The sequence below is a fragment of the Montipora foliosa genome, chromosome 8 (assembly GCF_036669935.1).
Source record: "Montipora foliosa isolate CH-2021 chromosome 8, ASM3666993v2, whole genome shotgun sequence".
NCBI lineage: Eukaryota > Metazoa > Cnidaria > Anthozoa > Scleractinia > Acroporidae > Montipora > Montipora foliosa.
The window spans coordinates 50,939,396-50,959,395 of record NC_090876.1 but is presented as its reverse complement, the minus strand read 5'-3'; the positions used below and the strand labels follow the sequence as shown (position 1 = coordinate 50,959,395).

The following is a 20,000-nucleotide window of genomic DNA, read 5'->3' as shown; positions in this document are numbered from 1 at the left end:
CAAAGAGTAGGGCATGTAAATCCCGGTGTTTTGGTCTGGTCGGATTGAAGGCCACAGGTTCATTAGCCATTGGCTATTGCTTGGTACCGTAATAAAATAAAGAGTTCACTCACTCAGTCGCGCATTGTATTATCTTAGTGTCTCCTAGGAAACGTTTCCAAGTTTCTGAGATTTCATTCAAAAATAGTTACTTTTGTCTTTTAGCAAATTGTGGCATCAGACAACGACGATGAAGATGACGCAGAAGCCGTTTTTCTGGCTTCCCTAACAGACAAACAGAAGAAAAAACTTCTGAGGTAATCGGATAAGGGAAGGGGGGCCTGGACACGCCACCCGTATAAGGCATACTAAAATGGTCACGTGGCATAAGATCACGTGTCCGATTGTTAAGTTAAGCACTCAACTGTTGAAAACTTGAAACGTTGAAATATTTCTGTTAAATGCTGTCATTGCTCTGAGTCGGTAATTGTTTGGATCACTTTCTTAGGTAATGGTTGTCATTTGTTTAATAATTCATGTACAAAGCACTAGTATTTTCTCAGTATTGTTCTGCGCAATACATTTTGCCAACGCAGGAATAGGTAGTTCATTTTGAAACTGAGTATGCTTTAAGCTACAGAATGCGAGTTTGCGAAATAAAATGTGTTTCAGTCTTATTTTAAGAGCATGTTTCTTTTCTCTTATGAAGTGTCAACACTTTGAAAGAGTTGCTAACAACAGACGGGAAAAGCCAAGAATTCGTGACGTCCCCACTTCAGATTCTTATGTTGGAGACACCCAGAAGAGATTTTTGTCACAAAGAAGTTAATTGACCTCTTTAGCTTGTACGTTTTGTTTTTCCATTTCAGGCCACGTGATGTTACTCCAGAGAACAGTTTCTTTCAAATATCGTCTTATGCACGTGCTTTTATACAAATAACTCATGAAGAAACAAAAGGAGAATGATCACGTGGTCTGAAATGGGAAAACAAAACGTACAAGCTAAAGAGGTCAAATGATAACTTTCACTTATCAAACGTGCTACTTTGTGAAGTTCTTGTCGACTTTCCTGTTCAGACAAATCAGAAGAACAAAACTATCAATTCTAGTAATAGCAGAGTTGGCACTTTTCGCACGCTTAAAAGTGTAGTCAATATGATCAGTAAAAAAATCCTGTTTGTTTCATCTGAATCACTTTATTTTAAAAGTAGCCGAGTACATTATTTTTGTCGTGAAATTTTCACGTTCTTCGCCCTACTACGTACCATCTCTGCACCGTTAAACTTATTCATTGCGCATGTGCGAATGAAAAAGTCTGAAGATCTTAGTCCATCCTGAAAAGCGCTCTTTTCGTTTTTATCCGGAGGTAAAACGTGTTAATGTATCATTTCCTTCGTGTTTTTGTAGAAAGCTGGATAGACTAGAGCGAGAGGAGATAGAAGCGCAGAGTGGTCACAAGAAGCACAAAAAGAAGAAGAGAAAAAGATCGTCAGAATCTCGCACTGTCAAGCACGACAAAGAGAGTGATTCATCGGATTCTGAGCCAAGGAAAAGCAAAAAGCCGAAGAAAAAAGCAAAGAAAAGAAAGTCAGGGGAATCTGATGAAAGCGACTCAATGTCAGACGATCAGGTGGAAACAGATCAAATGCAGGGAAGAAAGTACCCACGGGAAAGCCACGACAGGACGGCAGATAGACACCACAGCGAGACACACACACACTCAATTAAAAAGGACAGGCATAAAGACTACCACGATAGGAAAACGCCATCGAGAGATGATAAGAAATTGAGACATTCGGAGAAGGACAAAGATTCCCCCAAGAAGCAGAGACATTACAAAGAGAGGGACAGAAAGGAAAGGCGGTGAAGAGGGAGAGAGAACAGGCACAGAAGCTCGTGGAAAAGATAGAAAAATAAAGGGGAACGCTATACAAGACTACATGATTGCAAATAAAAAGGGAAGGACGCGATACGAAAATGTACATCCAGGGGACATGTGTCGGTTTATACAAAGAGAAAAGAAACGAATGAGATAACAGCGTATTTTATTATTATGTATGAACGAAAGCAATGTGTGATGCAAGAGTTGAGATGTGATTACCTCTGTTATCGCCACGACAATTTTTAGTGCATGTCGCACGGTCTGTTCGGGACAATCAGTGGTGGCATTTTAAGCGGACTTCAAGAGAACCAATCGACAATTTCTTCGAGGGATTGAAACTGATTGTGCCCCATCCCTTGCAACCTTTCATTTCTGGCCATAAAGAATGACAAACAACATTTTCATCTTATCCAGCCGTTTTTATTGGGCCTTGATCTTTATTGCCAAGGGTTTGACAAGTTTTCTTAGCGCTTGTCAGTCCTCCTCTCCAGGGTCTATCATGGAAAGCTGAGAAACGACTGTTGGAACGAGGTTGCCCCTCTTCCAAGCGGTTTTCTACTCCAATAAGGCTATAGCTTTACTTCAAATGTACGCCTTATTAGGCTAGATTGTAGGAAAGAACGAAGAAAAAAACTCTTAAATGTGAGTGCGTCAAAACTGGATCAGCAAATGTGCCACTATCTTGCGATCTCATGCGGTGGGTGAAGGTGGGCTCGGATGATTATTCACCGGCATAAGTGATGATTGTAGGATGTTAGCTATCTTCAAAAATTCTCTGTTTTAAATTCATACGAAAAATGCGCTAAGTAAACGATGTTTGAGCACTTTTGTTTTTCCTCGGAGAGCGAACTTGCTTTAAATTGTTTTTATTTCATTTTTGAGGGTTCAACTGAACCACCTGAAGCAATCCTTGAACTGGCCACGTCGAGGCGAGATTGACGGAATTGCAAATTTTTGCTCATAACTGTAAAAAATCTAACCACTTAAGGTAGAACAATTGCATATGTAGTGCAGATACGTTTTTCATAAGAACTACAGAGGAGGGCTGAAGGTCTTTCTCAGGTTCGTTGTGTATTCATCATAAGTGTCCAACATGATATGTAGTAACTGCTTCAGTCACAGCCTTCCAAGTGCTCTAGAAATCAAAAATAATTTGTAATTTAGGAAGGAGGAACGTCTCTCCCTTCCTTCCGTTTTTCTGTGTTAAGCAGGTACCAGAGAGATCCTCAAGCACCTTTTGAATAAACACAAGTTCAACAACTAGTGACCACATGAATACTTCATGAAACGAACTTCTTCGGTCTCTGTTGATTCATCTTTTGAAAGCTGTTATGTCCTTCCTTACAGCTTCACTACCCATTTTTTAATTCTCTTGTGGTGAAACCCGTAAAAGTGTGCTTGCTACTAAAGGATCGAAAAAGGACCAATTCTTTTCTCGTATCACTGCCCCGGCTGAATGCTGCGTGCAACAATTGTTGGTGAATTGCACTACAAATTAGCCCCTGATCATGAGAAACCGAAGACTGTTTATCAAAGTCATTACTGTGACTTCTCTTTTCTGGCTTGCAGTGGATATATTATACTACCTATCAGTTGTGAACAATCAAGTGAATTTATTCAACGCAGAGTCGTTTATTCCGTCACCAAATGTGAACACAAATGGTCCCGAAAAGAGGTCACGCGTCGAAAACGACTTAAAACAAAGGGGACGAAAATATTCGAAATTAGAGCCTTACTTTACGGAGGTAATTCAAGGACTTGGCGAAAACGGGGAACCAGCGACCCTACCACCTCGTTACAACGATGAGGCTGAACAAGTGTTTGACAATCATTCCTTTAACGTCATCCTTAGCGACCATATCAGCCTTGATAGGACTCTTAAAGATGTCCGAGGACCAAAGTAAGTTTAATTTAGTCAATCATTTTTTCAGAGCCGAATAGCAACTGTTGAGACGCACTTTTACCTCCGGATAGTTAAAAAACAAAAACAGATTCATACTAGCGGAGACATTGGTAGCCGAACCTCCATTATTTTTCAGTTTAACTTATTTTGCACTTTATCTAGGCTGTATGTGTATCTGTTAAAAAAGCAAAGACCGACCAACGAAAAGCAAATTTGAAGAGTCAACAATACCAATTGTAAATCGTCAGAAACTCGATAGTCTATAGGTCAATCCAGGGAATCCATGACCATAGAACACGAGTAGAGTTGACATCAAGAACTGGATCACTAGAAAAGTAGGAGTGAGACATTTCCCCCTGCTTAGTGTAAGAGCCTGACGCCTGACGTTTTTTCTATGTTTTGTTTGTTGATTTTGTTTACCAAGTTCATTATTTTCGATCTTCTTTTGATAGTACTTTGAACTGAATTGTACACTGACTACTTTATTTACTGTTCACGTAACTCGCATCTGCGATGATCATTCTCGCTTGGAGACTTCGAACACTGTAGGTGTTCAGGAGATTTAATTTCTATCAAACGCCTTCCTCTCTTTGGTCCTTGTCATGTCTCAATCTGCAGCGTTTTGATGAAAATCATTTGAAACTAAATAAACTTGTTTATGTTTTTGCAGGTGTCGTGCTAAACACAAGAAATATCCTACTAAACTACCAACCACAAGCGTCATAATCTGTTTTCATAATGAAGCATTATCTGTGTTGCTTAGAACAGTGCACAGTGTCTTGAATCGTTCGCCTCCTCATCTCCTTGCAGATATTATTCTAGTGGATGATTTCAGTGAATTTGGTGAGTTTTGTGCAGTTTATGTTGCTGCTGCGATAAAAATTGAAACGACAACAACTCCAGTGCTTTAGGTAAGATTTCACACTGCGAGCCGTAATTGACCAATCAGATTCTTCAACTCGCATACGTCACCGTTTCAGTCACCCTTGACCTGGATGCAAGTAATTAATAGGCCATTTTCGAAATTTGATAGTGAGGCAGTGAGGACTTTAAAGCAATAGAAACACGTTGGAATGAATGTGAAAACTATTTACGTATCATCCACTTTCCTTTGTCTTTATCTTCATCTTCATCTTCTAAACCTCTCTTCCAAGCTGAATTTTAATATATCGAAAAAGGCTTATTGATTCATTGCAAGCTCTGTTGAATGACACTTCCACGATTGTAAAATGGCTGAAAAGCACTCGTACAAGTTTGATCAAAACGTGTCTTTGTTTTTTTTTTCTCACCCAACAGAAAATCTTCAGCAATCACTTGAGGATCAACTGCAGCAATTCGAAAAAGTCAAAGTTATTAGGATGCCACGGAGGGAAGGTCTGGTACGAGCACGATTGCGCGGAGCTGAAATTTCTCGGGGAGAAGTTTTAACTTTTTTGGACTCGCATTGCGAGGCTACAGAGGGTTGGCTGGAACCACTGTTAGTAAGAATTGCGCAGGATCGATCAAATGTCGTTTGTCCGGTTATTGAAGTGATCAATGCGGATGACTTTGGATACCAAACATCGGATGTGATTCATGAAAGAGGAGGGTTCTCGTGGGATTTGTTCTTCACGTGGAAAGCTATTCCCGAAGAAGAGAGAAAAAGAAGAGAAGATGAGACAGACTATATAAGGCATGTTACAAATATTTAAGGTTTAACCTGTAATTAGATTTTTCCACTTTATTGTTGTTTTAATCACATCATCCTTTTCGCGCTGACCTTCTGTGGACGCAAGCAATAGCTAGAGAGGTCTCGAATTTACACATGCGGCCGTCTTGCATGGTATCATGTCTACTTACTCAGTTGCTTTCGTCCATTGCGTTTAGTCCACCGTTTGAAAGAAGACGGAATTTAATGTCCTCTCTTAAAAGGCAGCGCGGTTTATCAAGTTTATTATTTTCTAGGAGTCCTACCATGGCAGGAGGCCTTTTTTCAATGCATAAACAATATTTCTACGATCTAGGATCTTATGATGATCAGATGGACATATGGGGAGGAGAAAACCTTGAACTGTCTTTCAGGGTAAGTATTTACAAAAAGGATGACACTCTTTGTGAAACTTGCCTTTATTCCTCTACCAGTTAATTGTTTTATTTGGCCCTTAGGTTTGGATGTGCGGAGGTCAGCTTGAAATAGTGCCTTGTTCACGTGTTGGTCACGTGTTTCGTAAATACACATCTCCTTACAAGTTTCCTGATGGAACTGAAACGACCTTAGCAAAGAATTTCAACCGCTTAGCTGAGGTTTGGATGGACGAATACAAGGAAATTTACTACAGGTATGTATAAAAGTTAGGATATGTCGACAAATACCGAAAGACACAGGGATCAAGGCGATGCGAAAAGTCAGTAAAGACTTACAATAAAGTGGTCAGTTTCCAACAACGGTATCTGTGGTATCGCGTCGGCGGTGACAAGTGAAAGACGCACAAAAGGCGATCAACTGAGCCATTTCAATAAAGGAGAGGCAGTATTTTTTTTTCACGGGTCGCGCGAAAATAAAATGAGCGATTTGCTTGCAAACCGGGGTTGTTAATCACCGCTCCTTCAGAATAGTGTTCTTAAGTCTCCACAAAAGTATTGTGAAGACGCGAACTACAACCCCTTTCCAAGGTTCTCTCTTCCTGTCCCTTGGCACGCGACCAGATCTCGCTCCAGGGAGTTGCAAGAAGAGAAGCCCGGGGACTTACGGTTTACCGTCATTACCCGAAGAGACTGTCTAGGCATTTGCACGTATGACTACAAAAGCAGCAAATTTTCCTTCGTTATTTAAAAACTGTAACTATTGGTCTGGTGCTGGCAGTCCTCATCGCAGAATGGACAACATTCGTATTCTCAGTATTGGATTGGAACTACATTAGCTTGCAATGGAGGCTAATGCGGCGAAATACATTAAAAATAGGCACGCATTGCGTACGTGCGGTAGTGTAGTAACTTGACACAGTGCTTTATTCCATAACTGTCATCTGAGCTGCGTTTTGTTTTCCAAAAGATTCAAGTTGTCTTTGCGTAACATGTAGCTATAATAGTACAAAATTGTTTTGGTGTCGTAAATCATTATAGTGCTATGGTAGATGTCTTAGGTAAATAGCCCCCGAAAAGAAATACTAAACCCAGAAAAACTGGAGGAAATAGAAGGGAATCGAGAAATATTGGATTCAAGGCAGACATGAAGTTTGCTTCAACTTCTTTTTCACAGCAAGTTTAAGCGTGTACTCTGCGCGTACGACAGCTTTCCGCAACAAAACTTCACTGAAGTTAAGGCTAGTCCGGTGGGGTTGGTATCTGAATGGGAGACCTCAAAATATACGACTTGCTGTCAGAAACATAGCACCGAAAACTTTATTTTAAGGCTCAAAAATGCCAACTAAGCAAGGTACAGATTTTGCTAGCCTGCTTTATGCAAAACAAATATTGATGCAAAAGTAAAGCAAATATCGATACACAGTTTTTAGAAGGAGCAGAAGGAAATTTTCAGAACAGTCGATCGAGAATAAAAAAAATGCCACCAGCAACAAAATTTGCGACATGAAAACACATAAATTTCGTGCCGCGAATATAAAAAGTTACCATCAGCAAAAAACAGTTTGGGAGATTTTTGCTACGTTCAATTTTTCTATTATACCTTTGGCTGCACAAATAAATCGCAAAATCGAAAGTGATATTGATTTCAGCGGCCGTCTGTGATCAAGTTACTTTGCGTGTTACTACAAACTCAAGAAATAAAAATACATCATTCTATGACAAAATGACAGCAAGACACCTGGGTTTTGTTTTTGTTAGACTACTTTGTTTTTTTCTTTCTTTCAAGTGTTGTAAAGTTCGACAAGAAATGTACGAATTCAACACAAAGATCACAATTGTTAAACTCTCGAGGTTGACCAATGTTCACTCTCCTAGACGAGGTTATTTATCACCAGGTAATTCCATCGTTTTGGAAATAGAAGCTGCTTTGTTATTCATCAGCGTCACAAATTCATGCCGATTTGGGGGCTCATTTGTTAAAATTCAAGCACGCTTCCAACAGACCCGTTTATTTTCGTGATTTATGCACGCGCTTTGGGCCTAATTGACACCACGGACTCACACTCACTCACTCACTCACTCACTCTTACAACCCGGTGACTTATTGTAGGTAAGTATTTGCATTTGAAAAGATTTCCCCGCATTAGCCTCCATTGCAAGCTACAACACGTTGCAAAAATAGTGGAGACACTTCACCTTCTTGGGGCGTTATTAATTTCCCTATTATCTCTCACACTGCAGCCCCCCTCCCCCCCTTATCAGTGTTGCTAGCAAGACAAAAAAATGTTGGAAACTTAAGCAGTCAACATTGAAAGGGGGAGAGGGGAGAGGAAGTGGGAAAGGTTTAAATTCTAGATACGCCGAGTATTGGAAGTTAGAAAAGGTGTTTTTTAATGAAGGTGTCTCAACAATTTTGCAACTCGTTGTAGTTCCAGTCCAATACTGAGAATACGAATATGGTCTATAACAACACTACTCTACTTGTGCGGTAAATTCTGGGTGATCATGAATGAAGACCGAAATACGACATAAGGTTTTGTTAAAAAAAAAACAAAAATCAAAACGAAAAGTCACAAGATGAATTATCCCAATGTCGATATCTTTTTTTTTTTTCATTAGGAGAAAAAGTGAGGAGGAGAGGAACGTTGACATCGGTGATATCAGTGAGCGTCTCGCGTTACGAAAAAGACTGGGCTGTAAAAGCTTCAAGTGGTATTTACAAAACGTGTTTCCAGATCTGGCATCAGTGGATCCCAATCCTCCGGCTCAAGGCGAGGTAAAGTCCAAAATTAGTGCTCTCGGCTCGGCTTTAATTAAAGCAGAATTTCCTCTTGAGTGTAGTGAGTGACACCTGTATGGAAATCGTGCTTATCGTGTCTTACTGGGCCATATGATCGGTCTTAAATCTCACGTGATCTCCGGCCAATCGTCTCTCAACACTAATCGGACGTCATGCAAAAAGCGGATCGTTGCTAGCTCACCGACTTTGTTTGCGCTTGGCAATGATATCTTGTATTTTCCTTAAATCCAAATTGGTTTACTTTACATTCTTGGACAAAGTAATTCCGACTACTGTTTTAGTTTTACCACACACTGAATTAAAAATTCAAGAAATATAACAGCCTTCTTCATAGCTCTTGAAGAGGCCTTTCACTTAACAGCCCTCAAGACAACAATAATTTGCCTAAAATCATTCAGGGTCGCCAAGCAAATACCTGCAGCCGGCAATAAGGGCGGAAAAAATGAGTGGCATCTCGTAATTCGTTCTTCTCATTGGCTAGGCCGAATAAAATGCAGTAAGCACACCAATACACAAACAGATGAATTCGAGAAGCTACATCTGCCATCTACTTGAAAACATGCTCTGTCTGTTTCAGATCCGTAATCCAGCGTCTTCCCTCTGTGTCGACACACTTGGGGAAAAGGGTTCAAGAATTGAGCAAATTGGGCTGTACAACTGCCACGGAATGGGAGGAAATCAGGTCAGCCGTTACCAATGACTAAAATACGACTACGCGTTTTTCTGGAAATGCTGCCTCACATCCTTGTTGAAGTTTTTAAACAAGTATTGAAATTTTTGTGTTTTTTTAGTTCTTCACCTTTACAAAGAACAATGAAATCCAATTTAACGATGACAAGTGTCTAGATGCGCCGCGGGGTGATCCAGGAAGCCTCGTTGAAATGATCACTTGTCATGGACTCAAGGGAAACCAGGAATGGAAACACGACAAGAAAAAAGTAATAACAATGACTTAATTATTCTAAGGCATCAATTAATATCAGGTATTCTAAAAAATATTTAAAAGGCCATCTACTACTACATACATCTACATATTCCAGCACTCGGCGAAGTCCCTTTTTGACTTATGGCTGTTTCTGCTTAGGTGGCTTCACACATCATAACTGATTAGAGTGTAATGTGAAGTGCTAGGTTTCTACCCCATATGAACCATGTGAGCGTTAGACCTACTAATGGAAATGGGCCCACACGAGGAAAGAGAAAAACTCTGACCAGGGTAGGAATTGAACCCACGACCTTCGGGTTAGATCACCGCTGCTCTACCGACTGAGCTACAAGGTCAGACGGGAGCAAGCCGTGGGAAGTGAAGATGTTAAAGTCACGGCAATGAACATGTACAAGCACAAGGAAGGATTACGTTTTTGCAAACGTTGGCCGTGTAGCACTTACATTTGAACAGACTTAACTGATTAGGTAAAAATATTGAAGATCCGTTACCAGGATTCATGCTAAGAAAAAAGTAAAATCGTTCTCTGGTAAAAAGTTTTGAAAAACTATGAGCTTTCGACAGACTGAACTGCTGCCTTCAACGGATAAAAATGTGTGAAGCCTAAAAGTGAAAGAAATTTAAATATAACGAAAAATTCGCATAAATTAAAGGATAAAAGCATGTGGTAGAAAGAATGTTTAAAATGCTAAGAAAATTAGTGTTTCTTTAAGAGAATGTGATATTGTCTTGGGAGCGGCCACGAATTGTTGTCTGCCCCTACAGTTTTTGCCGTGTGCCATGACTCCAATGTCTTTCTACTCCGGTTGTTCGCTTTGTCAATGATTTTAGAATTGTTAAAGTCAATATCATGATTAAAAGTCCACGCGTGTTTTGCGACATTTGAGCCTTTAGTACAATGCTTTAAGTTCCTCATATGTTCCTTTCTCCTAGTAGTAAAGGATCTTTTAGTTGAACTGATTAGAGTGTACTGATGTGAAGTGCTAGGTTTCTACCCCATATGAACCATGTGAAAGTTAGCCTTACTACATCATCATCATTTAGAGACATCACTGCATGCCAAGCCGGCCACTTCTGCTGGAGAACGAAACGAAAATTTCTTTAACTAAAATTACTTAAACTGATTCGAAGCCATTGCACGTTTCTATTTATTTGAGATCGTGTTACGATAGCCCTCTTTGAATAGAGACAATGGCTTCGAATTAGTCAACATCTATGACATGATTTTAGTCCCCTCAAGAACTAAATGAACTTAAATGGGCCATTTCCGAGTTCTTGTTAGTCTCGGTTTCGAAGTGAGTCTTGATGCTCAACTATTGTTAGGGTTAGGGTTAGGGTTAGGGTTAGGGTTAGGGTTAGGGTTACCGCGCACCGGTGGCTCAGTTGGTTGAGCACCGGGCTGTCACGCGGGAGGTCGTGAGTTCAATTCCGGCCGGACCAACACTCAGGGTCTTTAAATAACTGAGGAGAAAGTGCGGCCTTTGTAATTACATCTGCAAATGGTTAGACTCTCTAGTCTTCTCGGATAAGGACGATAAGCCGGAGGTCCCGTCTCACAACCCTTCAATGTTCATAATCCTGTGGGACGTAAAAGAACCCACACACTTGTCGCAAAGAGTAGGGCATGTAGTTCCCGGTGTTGTGGTCTGTCTTCTGTGATGTATCATGGTTGGGAGGGTAAATGCTCGGAGAAATTAGCTACACCAAGCTACTCTAAAAATCCGAGGGTAAATAAAGATATATGATAAGATATATGATATATGATATTGTAAGGGAAATGAGTTTGATTTACATAAGAATACGCAACTCATTTACATTTGAATGGTTGTGCACCAGGACTCGCTTTGAAACTGAGGCATGCAGCAACTCGGAAATGGGCATTTGACGTGAGATAACCCTTCTTCACATTCATATGTTTAATTGTGCTTGATTAAGTTCGGTTGAGCCGAACGAAAGATTGGATTTTTTAACATTGTTTTTTGAACTTCGAATACTGAAAATTATTTTATTCTTAAATCTCAGCAGAATGGTTCCGCCGTATCCCATTTTTAGTTGTTTAGCAGGAAACTAAGTAACAAATAGGATAGAAAAACGAAGCCTCTCTTATTGCACTGAATGAAAGGCAGTATGAAAACACCATCAATTGAGATTCATCGACATGGATGTTAAGACCTTTTATTTTTCAGGGAACTATTATGCACGTGTGGACCGAGACATGCTTGGATATATCAAAAAACAGACAGAACTTGATTGTTAACCCTTGTAAAAGGCGTAAGAGATCCCAGCAATGGAGATTTTCGCGCTACCAGAAGTTTAACTCTACAAACGAAGAATCAACTAAAGATGTGCGAGGAATCGAAGACTCACCTGAATGAGTCAACAACAAAAGGTCGCGTTCGTCAGTTTGACATGCGCAATAGAACACCATTGGCCACTTTTGCTACGCAATTACCAATCAGCAGGAAGAACCGAGTCTCTTGACTAATCTCGGAAGCCAGCACTCCTTACAACTTGATGGCCAACCTCATCAAAAAAGCCATTTTATGGTTGCTTAGCTCTAATTTATAAAGTTATCAGATTTTTACAAGAAACTCAGATGGTCATGTGTATTTTCGTGTCTTTCTATTGCTCATCTTCGGAACACAATCACAAGCACAACCCTTTATTTACCCCAACTCAAGACCTTTAAATATAGTTACATAAAAAGTAATAATACAGTGGTACGGAGAGGGCTGACTGCCTGGAAGAATTGTTAACTTTTAAAGGTGAAGAGAGGCAGCCAGGACGGCAATAGCGAGGAGAATCCCACTTATGGCCAAAAATGTACGTAATTACATACACGCCCAATTGTGATATACACCACCTTACCCTTGCCTTTACCTAAGCATTGTGGGATTGAAATGCGGACAAACATCACTAAAATGTCATTGTCTTAATTTGTCCGCATATTAATCCCACAATGCTTAGCGCGCTAGATAGTGACGCCAATTGAAAAGAGTGCTATTGTAAGGGTTAGGGTGAATTGTCTGCATTCCCAGTTGCGAGTGATGTTGAAGTTGGGGAGAAGAGCTAGGGGACACTTCGTGACGCTTATTGAAATCACGGTACATCTAATTACCCGCTGGATATAGAGAACGCAGGGCTCTTCTGATCGTCCTTTCGCTCATTCCCTCCTCGCCTTCACTATATTTCCTCCTGGGTGTCCGAAGATGGCGCTTTCTCAGCGTTGCCGTATTGAACGATTTATGCAGTTCACACAATCTCTGTTGGAATCTATTTTCACAGAGCCACAGGTGTTACTTCTCAAAGGGGAAAAGTCCGCGCTCGAGAATGATTCCAGTCGTAAACCCAGAACTTGAGAAAAAATGTGAAAGTAAGGGTTTATTGTGACATCACCAATCATTTCTAAAGCCACATCACTTAACAGGTCTTTGTCAATGCGCCATCTCTGGCTGACAAGGTTTAAAAATACTATGAAGTCGATAACTTGGCTTTGCAACACAAAAGAACTTTGAAAACAATCGACTCGCCAGCTGCATTAATTTTAAAGGTATTAAATATTTTAACATTTTTCGGCTGTTCTTTTCAATGTTGGCCAGAAAATAATTCATTGATTTAAGGATCTCACATCTACTTCTGTTCAGAGGGCAAAATCGCTGAGATTGCTCTAAAATTAACAGTGAGAACACAAATAATCTTGAATATGCACCCCACGCAGAAATAAATCACAAAATGAGTTTGATTTAAGCCATCTTTTTAAAACTTCGCAAGAATGCGGAGAAACCCGAAAGCCACAAAATCGTGATAGTAATAACACATCGCCTTTTTGTCGCAAGAAAAATTATTCATTGATCTAAATCAGCTGTACTGAATTTCAGAGGGTTAGTGATATTGACTATTATCTTTAAATTTTTAATGGCACATCGCATTTGTGAAAAAAAGCTGATGAAATCCACCAATGGGGTCAATTGGCAAAGCGGTGTGGAGAATTTGCAGAAATAACACAAGAAATGTCAAAAAGACGCGCCTTTGCAGAAATGATAAAACATTGTTCTCGCCACACCCTTTGTGAGGCAAACTCCATAAGACAAGTTTTGTGAGCGGTTCAGAGAAGAGAGGTCTTGACTTGGTATTTTTAGTCACTATGCGAGAAATTGTCCATCTACAGGCCGGTCAGTGCGGAAATCAGATCGGGGCTAAGGTAAGTAAGTTAATCTTGATCTCTTAACTGAACGTTCCTGAGGTGTTTTTTTAACGAAATAAAAAACGTGAATAGCGCCTCTTGTGAAAAAGAAAGACGAGATTGTAAACTTGCGCGAATTACGTAAACTGAGGGGATATGTGGCAGGGACTTTTCGTTCATTTTCAAAGACAAATGAATAATATGACTTTTTGACCTTTACCACACGGCTGATATAAAAAGTCTAAAAAAATACTTGTATGCAGAGATTGAATGAGTTAAAGAAGATGTTTTCACAAAGTTTACATTTAGTCTTGAAGCAAACTTGAACAAAACTTTGACACTCGATCTTTTAATGGCAGAATAAACAGTACTTTTTAACTCCAACAAACCAACTCAGAACATGCGAAACATTATCGTGGTCAAATTCGCTGACGAAAAGCTAAGTTCGCAGCTTTTTGTATCAAACAATACCAAATATTGGTAGTTCACTTCTCACGTATTGATCGCATAATTTTCCCTCACAGTTTTGGGAAGTGATTTCGGACGAACACGGGATTGACTCATGCGGAACATACAACGGTGATTCAGATCTTCAGCTGGAACGAATCAATGTTTATTACAATGAAGCTACTGGTAAGCAAAATCATTTTCTCGACACCTAAGGTGAACTGACCATCCACCATCTCGTTATTCAGTGCAGTGAAAGCTGAAATGACTTCTAAAATCTCTCTCACACGCGACAGGTGGAAAGTATGTTCCGCGAGCTGTCCTCGTGGATTTGGAACCAGGGACCATGGATTCCGTACGAGCAGGTCAATTTGGACAGCTGTTTCGACCCGATAACTTCGTATTTGGTGAGAATTTAATTGAATTAGCGATTATCCACTTTTTCCTACTATCAACCACTTTGCTTGAAAATTTAAAACACAAAAAAAATAGCGACAAATATTAAAGTTAACAATATTCAAATTATATTACAAAGCCGAAACAGGCATAAGTAAAGAACGAAAAAAAATCACCGTGAATAATAGACAGGACGCAGTCACTGAAGAAAATTAATATTGACTTTCTTTGGTAGCGAAACAAGGAAAGTAGAGCAACGTCCCTCCCAAGAGCTTTGATTTTAATCGTTTATTGAGCCCTTTGTATTTAAATTTAAGAGACTTGTTAATTTGAAAACGTAACGAGTTTATTCAGTTTAGTCAGTTGTAATCTGCATGATAAAAAGTGTGTTCTTGTGGATGCATTAGTTGGCGCACAGCTGTCTGTGGTCTCATGATAATCGCTATCTGTTGGTTTGTTGAAGAGACGCTAGATTTTTTGGCACGTTTCGATAAGCTCTTAAAAGTTTTTCAAATAGCATACAGCATGATGGGAAACTTACAACGTAAGCACTCGTGCCACAAATCCACGCGAGCTGCAATTCTGCAATTCTGATGCTCTGGTCTTACACGATCTTCTCAGTGATTCATTGTGTCACACAAACCATGTCCAATTCAGGCCTTCGTAATTAACATGAGCAATATCGTTTGGGAAATACTTCACGTTTGAACTATTCGTATGACAGGTCAGAGTGGAGCTGGAAATAACTGGGCGAAAGGGCATTACACTGAAGGAACCGAGCTGGTGGACTCGGTACTAGATGTCGTTCGTCGAGAAACTGAAGGTTGCGACTGCGTACAAGGCTTTCAACTAACGCATTCCCTTGGGGGTGGTACTGGTGCAGGACTGGGTACCCTTCTCATTTCGAAAATTCGAGAAGAATATCCTGACCGGATAATGACGTCATTCAGCGTGGTGCCATCGCCCAAGGTATGTGAGTGAAGTGAAATTTAGGTCGTGTTCTATTGGGATCAACCGTTTCAACCGCAACCGGTTTCGGTTGGAGCGGTTGAGGTTTCCCAATAGAACACTTTTCCAACCGTTTTCGGTTGAAACGCGGTAACTCCTTGGAATAGTTAATACCAGACTTCTCAGCGTTGACAAGTTGAGGCCTGAAAGCAACACGGCAGGAGCCCGCGGCCGTCTTTAAATGGCCCCCGTAAACGACAGCAGTTGCTGCCAATGCTTTTTCGACCGTTTCAACCTTAGTTTGATGCCGTTTGAAAAAGTTGATCAACCAAACCAACCGAAAACGGTTTTTTCCCAATAGAACACGAAAAAACCCAACCAACTCAACCAACTAAAAACGGTTGATCCCAATAGAACACGACCTTAGAGAATGATAATTAATTAATATAAAACAATTATTAAATACCGACTCGCAATCCTTCTCATCATGGATACGAAAGAACTGGGAACACCACAGGTTCGGACTTTCCGCAATTCTCTAAATTTAAAACTTGTACAAGTTTTAGTTGTGTTAACATTAAACATTGCATCTTTAGTGAGTAATATGATAATGTCATTCTCCAATTTGCATTTTAATTTAACTGACAAAAACAAAGGATCAAATTGCCCGAGAAACTGCACTTCGGGTAGTTCTTAGCGTCAGGCCTTCTTGTAGTGTATGAGCTGACTCAAAATTCTCAACGACTTATTTCCAAGATACATAAAGATAAACCTTTTCAAATTCGAGAGTCGTGGAATTTGAATTTAACTTTTAAGAGTGTCGATAAAGAAATAAGATTTATCGGTTACATTCCACTTCTAACCTTGTACTAACAAGTACTCTTTAGAGACAAGATCACTATAAATTTAGTACGATGATTCAACGTTGTTCCCGATTCGTTCTTTTCATACTTATTTCGTCTAATATGTAACAGCTTGATGGGCTTCTAGTAACAGTGAAACGTCCGTTGTCGTCGTGTTCCCTCTCTCAAGGAGAGAATTGTAAAATCGTTCTTCATGAATTGTTGTCATTTTCTCGCTCAGGTTTCGGACACAGTTGTCGAACCGTACAATGCAACGCTGTCTGTTCACCAGTTGGTTGAGAACACAGACGAGACTTTCTGTATTGACAACGAGGCTCTGTATGACATCTGCTTTCGAACCCTCAAGATGACCACGCCCACATATGGGGACTTAAATCATTTGGTATCCGCGACGATGAGTGGAGTTACAACCTGTCTTCGTTTCCCAGGCCAGGTAAGAAAGACTGACAACTAAGACAACATAATTTGCTCCTCCTCCTGTTGGCTTCTAAGGCTCTCAGCTGTTCCAAAACCTTCATTTCACGTTAACCTAAGGTTCAATTGGTACATGTTCCCATCAATAGATGCTTTCAAAAAGTAAAGACAATGTAAAGAAGTCTAAGACGAGGCAGAAGGGCAAAAAAATCCTTGAACGGGCGAAACATGGGGCTGATTATACAACCATCTCCTCCCAGCTCCCACTTGCCCCTCCCCAACAAACTCTTCCCATCCCAGGCTCTCCCCAAAAAAGGGGATGGTAAGAGATCTGTTGGACACAAATAGAACAAGGAAGGTAAGAGCCCAAAGTATTAGGAGAAATATCTTCTCTCAACAGTTGAACGCCGATCTCAGGAAGCTTGCTGTCAATATGGTCCCATTCCCTCGCCTCCATTTCTTCATCCCAGGCTTCGCGCCACTAACCAGTCGTGACAACCAGCAATACCGCGCACTGACTGTAAGCGAGTTGACACAACAGATGTTTGACAATAAGAACATGATGGCGGCATGTGATCCCAGGCACGGCAGATACCTCACAGTGGCCGCCATGTTTCGTGGCAAGATGTCCATGAAAGAAGTCGACGAGCAGATGCTGAACATTCAAAACAAAAACAGGTTTGTGACATTCTATCCCAGGCCATTACCGAGTGCTAGTGAGCCTCGTTACAACAATAAGCACTGCCACAAATCTATTCAATGAAAAGACAGAGCTGATTTCAAGATACTGGTCTACAACAAAAACAAATTTATCATAAATAACTAATTATTATTATTATTTAATACATATTTAAAGTGCTACTTATTTAAGCCTTCATTTCAAAAAGACACCTTTTTATTCTGACTGAAATTTTCCTAATTAATCGTCCGCCATTACTAACTTAAAAATCGTGCGAGAGCTGGATCGAGGATAAGATCACGACGTGTAAAACACTCACCAGTTTAAAAACACTCACCAGTTTAAAAATGCAATGCGTGTGCACGCGCCTATATTAATATGCAGCACGGGAGTTTCGAGCTTTCAGACTTTTACAGTCAACCCAGGTCACGCGTGAACATTCAATTCACATAACGAATTCTTGTTTTCCATATTTGGGCATTTCCTGTTGTTTCCGAAGATTTGGAACGACATCTGGAAAATCGAAGAGCGATTTGGAGTTTGCCCGCGCTTTTTCAAAATGATCAGACCAGCAGCCGTCAATTCCTTTGGTCGCGAATACAAGCCAGGCAGACCTGTAAATAAGGAAACAAGAAGACGTATAATGGGCTTTTCTTTCGTTAGAGAGGGACCATCTCTAATCTCTAGATCAGCTCGTGTCACTAAAGGAGCGGTTTGGCAAATCATTCGACATTATGAGACGTACGGTACAATCATATGATGCCTTTGGTCAAGGGGGTCGAACATATTCTTCTAAACTTTAAGACGACGACCTTGAATCTATTGAGCTGTTCAAGTTAACGAAACCTAGCATGTATTCAAGGGAAATTCGTGAAAGGTTGCTTAATGATGGAATATGCGATAGGCGAAGCATACCGGGTTTGTCAACAAGAACAAGAAGGGACGAATAGATAAAGCACAGATTGTCGCCCTTGCAATTTCTTACCTCCAGAAAAGTTCTATCCATATTTCAAGGAGATCTTTCAATCCGATCTGCGATTTTCCGATGTGATTTTCGTTACGTCAGTGAAAGTAGCGCATTGATTGGAAGACTTCGATCAAATGTTCAAGATACTGTTCACGCGTGACCTGGGTTGACTGTAAACTCGCGTTTTGGATGTATAATAAGCTGCGTTTACACGCTGCAAGTTTAAGCTGGTAAAGACTTGTTTCCATATCTCAAAGTGCCCTTGGACGTGAGGTGCCTGGGAATTAAATTAAATCACTGGGAATCGGAATGCTAACAATTAAGCCTAAATATTGTTTTAGGCCTTAATTGGCCTAAGGTTAACATTTCTAACCTCAGTCTGCATTTTACATTACGATTCCAGTGATTTAATTTCATTCCCAGGCACCTCACGTCCAAGGGCACTTTGAGATAAGGAAACAAGTCTTTACCGTTTAAGCTAGCGAGTCTTTGACGCCATCTTATCCTCTATCCAACCCTCTGAGATTCAATCGGTCAGTCTTGAACGTGAGTAATAGCGGACCGTGAAATCCAAAACTTGCACTCAAAGAAAACAGCCTTTGGATAAAATTCGAATCTCAAAATTCTGCTAGTCAGGTGTGAAGCAAACACGCTTTCAAAATCTGAAGGAAAAAGGGCAGTGAATTTTTTTTATCATAGTAGCACTTTAAGAATTATTGGCACCAGAAACAACCAAGTGGTTAGCGAGAAACAGGCGTCAGTTGGATTTAGACATGTAAATTTGTAACACAGAGGTACATTAAAAGAAAAAAAGAAAATAAAAATACAGAGCATTGCTTGCCCCGAAGTGCTTTGCTAGTTGCGGGTAATGCCTATTCCTGACCAATATGAAATTTGTATTTCTTTTTACGTTGCCACTTGCAAGATGTCCGTCTATACAAGTATCTACGCTCAAATAATAGAATAAAGAATCTGAAGAAGGAAGTGCGGAGATGTAACGACAATTTCTATATTCTTCTTAACCTTGCAGCACGTACTTTGTGGAGTGGATTCCGAATAACGTGAAAACTGCGGTATGCGACATACCACCTCGCGGGCTGAAAATGTCGGCTACTTTCATAGGCAATAGTACCAGCATCCAAGAACTGTTCAAGAGAATTAGCGAGCAGTTTACCGCCATGTTCAAACGAAAGGCTTTCCTTCACTGGTATACTGGGGAGGGGATGGACGAAATGGAGTTCACTGAGGTAAGGGAGGGGTATGCAAACAAGGAACTGAATGTGGTCTACTTATGATAGGCAACTGAAGATCAATGAAAACGACATCAACAATGGTGGTATTTAAATGGAAGTCATGTTTTTAAACGTCTTGGCATTTTACGGTTTGAATATAGCGTCTTGGAACCAGCTGAACAATCAAAAAAAAAAAAATTGGGAAGAACATGTTGAAAATAGGAAAAACACTAAAATTAGCGTTATTTTTTTAATTACCGTGACTTTCCCAACAACTTGTGATTTAATAATTTCGCG

The 20,000-nt window shown here is 40.2% G+C and overlaps 3 protein-coding genes across 3 annotated transcripts in view; all 3 read left to right on the top strand.

Annotated features, from left to right (window-relative positions):
• LOC138012735 (corepressor interacting with RBPJ 1-like) overlaps positions 1 to 3,128 on the top strand; it is a 13,821-nt gene extending 10,693 nt beyond the window's left edge. Inside the window, exons 9-10 of the mRNA XM_068859608.1 lie at positions 205 to 296; positions 1,387 to 3,128. Of these exons, the coding sequence (XP_068715709.1) occupies positions 205 to 296; positions 1,387 to 1,846 (552 nt within the window). The 3' untranslated portion in view covers positions 1,847 to 3,128. The remainder of the gene's footprint in view (positions 1 to 204; positions 297 to 1,386) is intronic.
• Positions 3,129 to 3,322: 194 nt separating this feature from the next.
• On the top strand, positions 3,323 to 13,055 carry LOC138012734 (polypeptide N-acetylgalactosaminyltransferase 1-like). The gene is made up of 9 exons (XM_068859607.1): positions 3,323 to 3,761; positions 4,435 to 4,607; positions 5,061 to 5,436; positions 5,709 to 5,826; positions 5,910 to 6,082; positions 8,448 to 8,604; positions 9,206 to 9,310; positions 9,420 to 9,566; positions 11,761 to 13,055. The coding sequence occupies exons 1-9, from the start codon at positions 3,370 to 3,372 to the stop codon at positions 11,947 to 11,949; spliced, it is 1,830 nt and encodes a 609-aa protein (XP_068715708.1). The 5' UTR covers positions 3,323 to 3,369; the 3' UTR covers positions 11,950 to 13,055.
• Positions 13,056 to 13,589: 534 nt separating this feature from the next.
• The window catches only part of LOC138013001 (tubulin beta-4B chain-like), a 7,423-nt gene continuing 1,012 nt past the window's right edge, over positions 13,590 to 20,000 (top strand). The window contains exons 1-7 of the mRNA XM_068859959.1: positions 13,590 to 13,775; positions 14,282 to 14,390; positions 14,501 to 14,611; positions 15,325 to 15,569; positions 16,632 to 16,844; positions 17,226 to 17,503; positions 19,502 to 19,718. Coding sequence (XP_068716060.1) covers positions 13,719 to 13,775; positions 14,282 to 14,390; positions 14,501 to 14,611; positions 15,325 to 15,569; positions 16,632 to 16,844; positions 17,226 to 17,503; positions 19,502 to 19,718 — 1,230 coding nt within the window. The 5' untranslated portion in view covers positions 13,590 to 13,718. The remainder of the gene's footprint in view (positions 13,776 to 14,281; positions 14,391 to 14,500; positions 14,612 to 15,324; positions 15,570 to 16,631; positions 16,845 to 17,225; positions 17,504 to 19,501; positions 19,719 to 20,000) is intronic.

What these genes read in the sequence shown, in the direction of transcription:
- LOC138012734 (XM_068859607.1), top strand. Translation starts at nt 3,370, where the DNA reads ATGAGAAACCGAAGACTGTTTATCAAAGTCATTACTGTGACTTCTCTT. An exon ending in GGATGATTTCAGTGAATTTG is followed by an intron (nt 4,608 to 5,060) that starts GTGAGTTTTGTG and finishes CTCACCCAACAG; the next exon opens with AAAATCTTCAGCAATCACTT. An exon ending in ATCCTCCGGCTCAAGGCGAG is followed by an intron (nt 8,605 to 9,205) that starts GTAAAGTCCAAA and finishes TGTCTGTTTCAG; the next exon opens with ATCCGTAATCCAGCGTCTTC.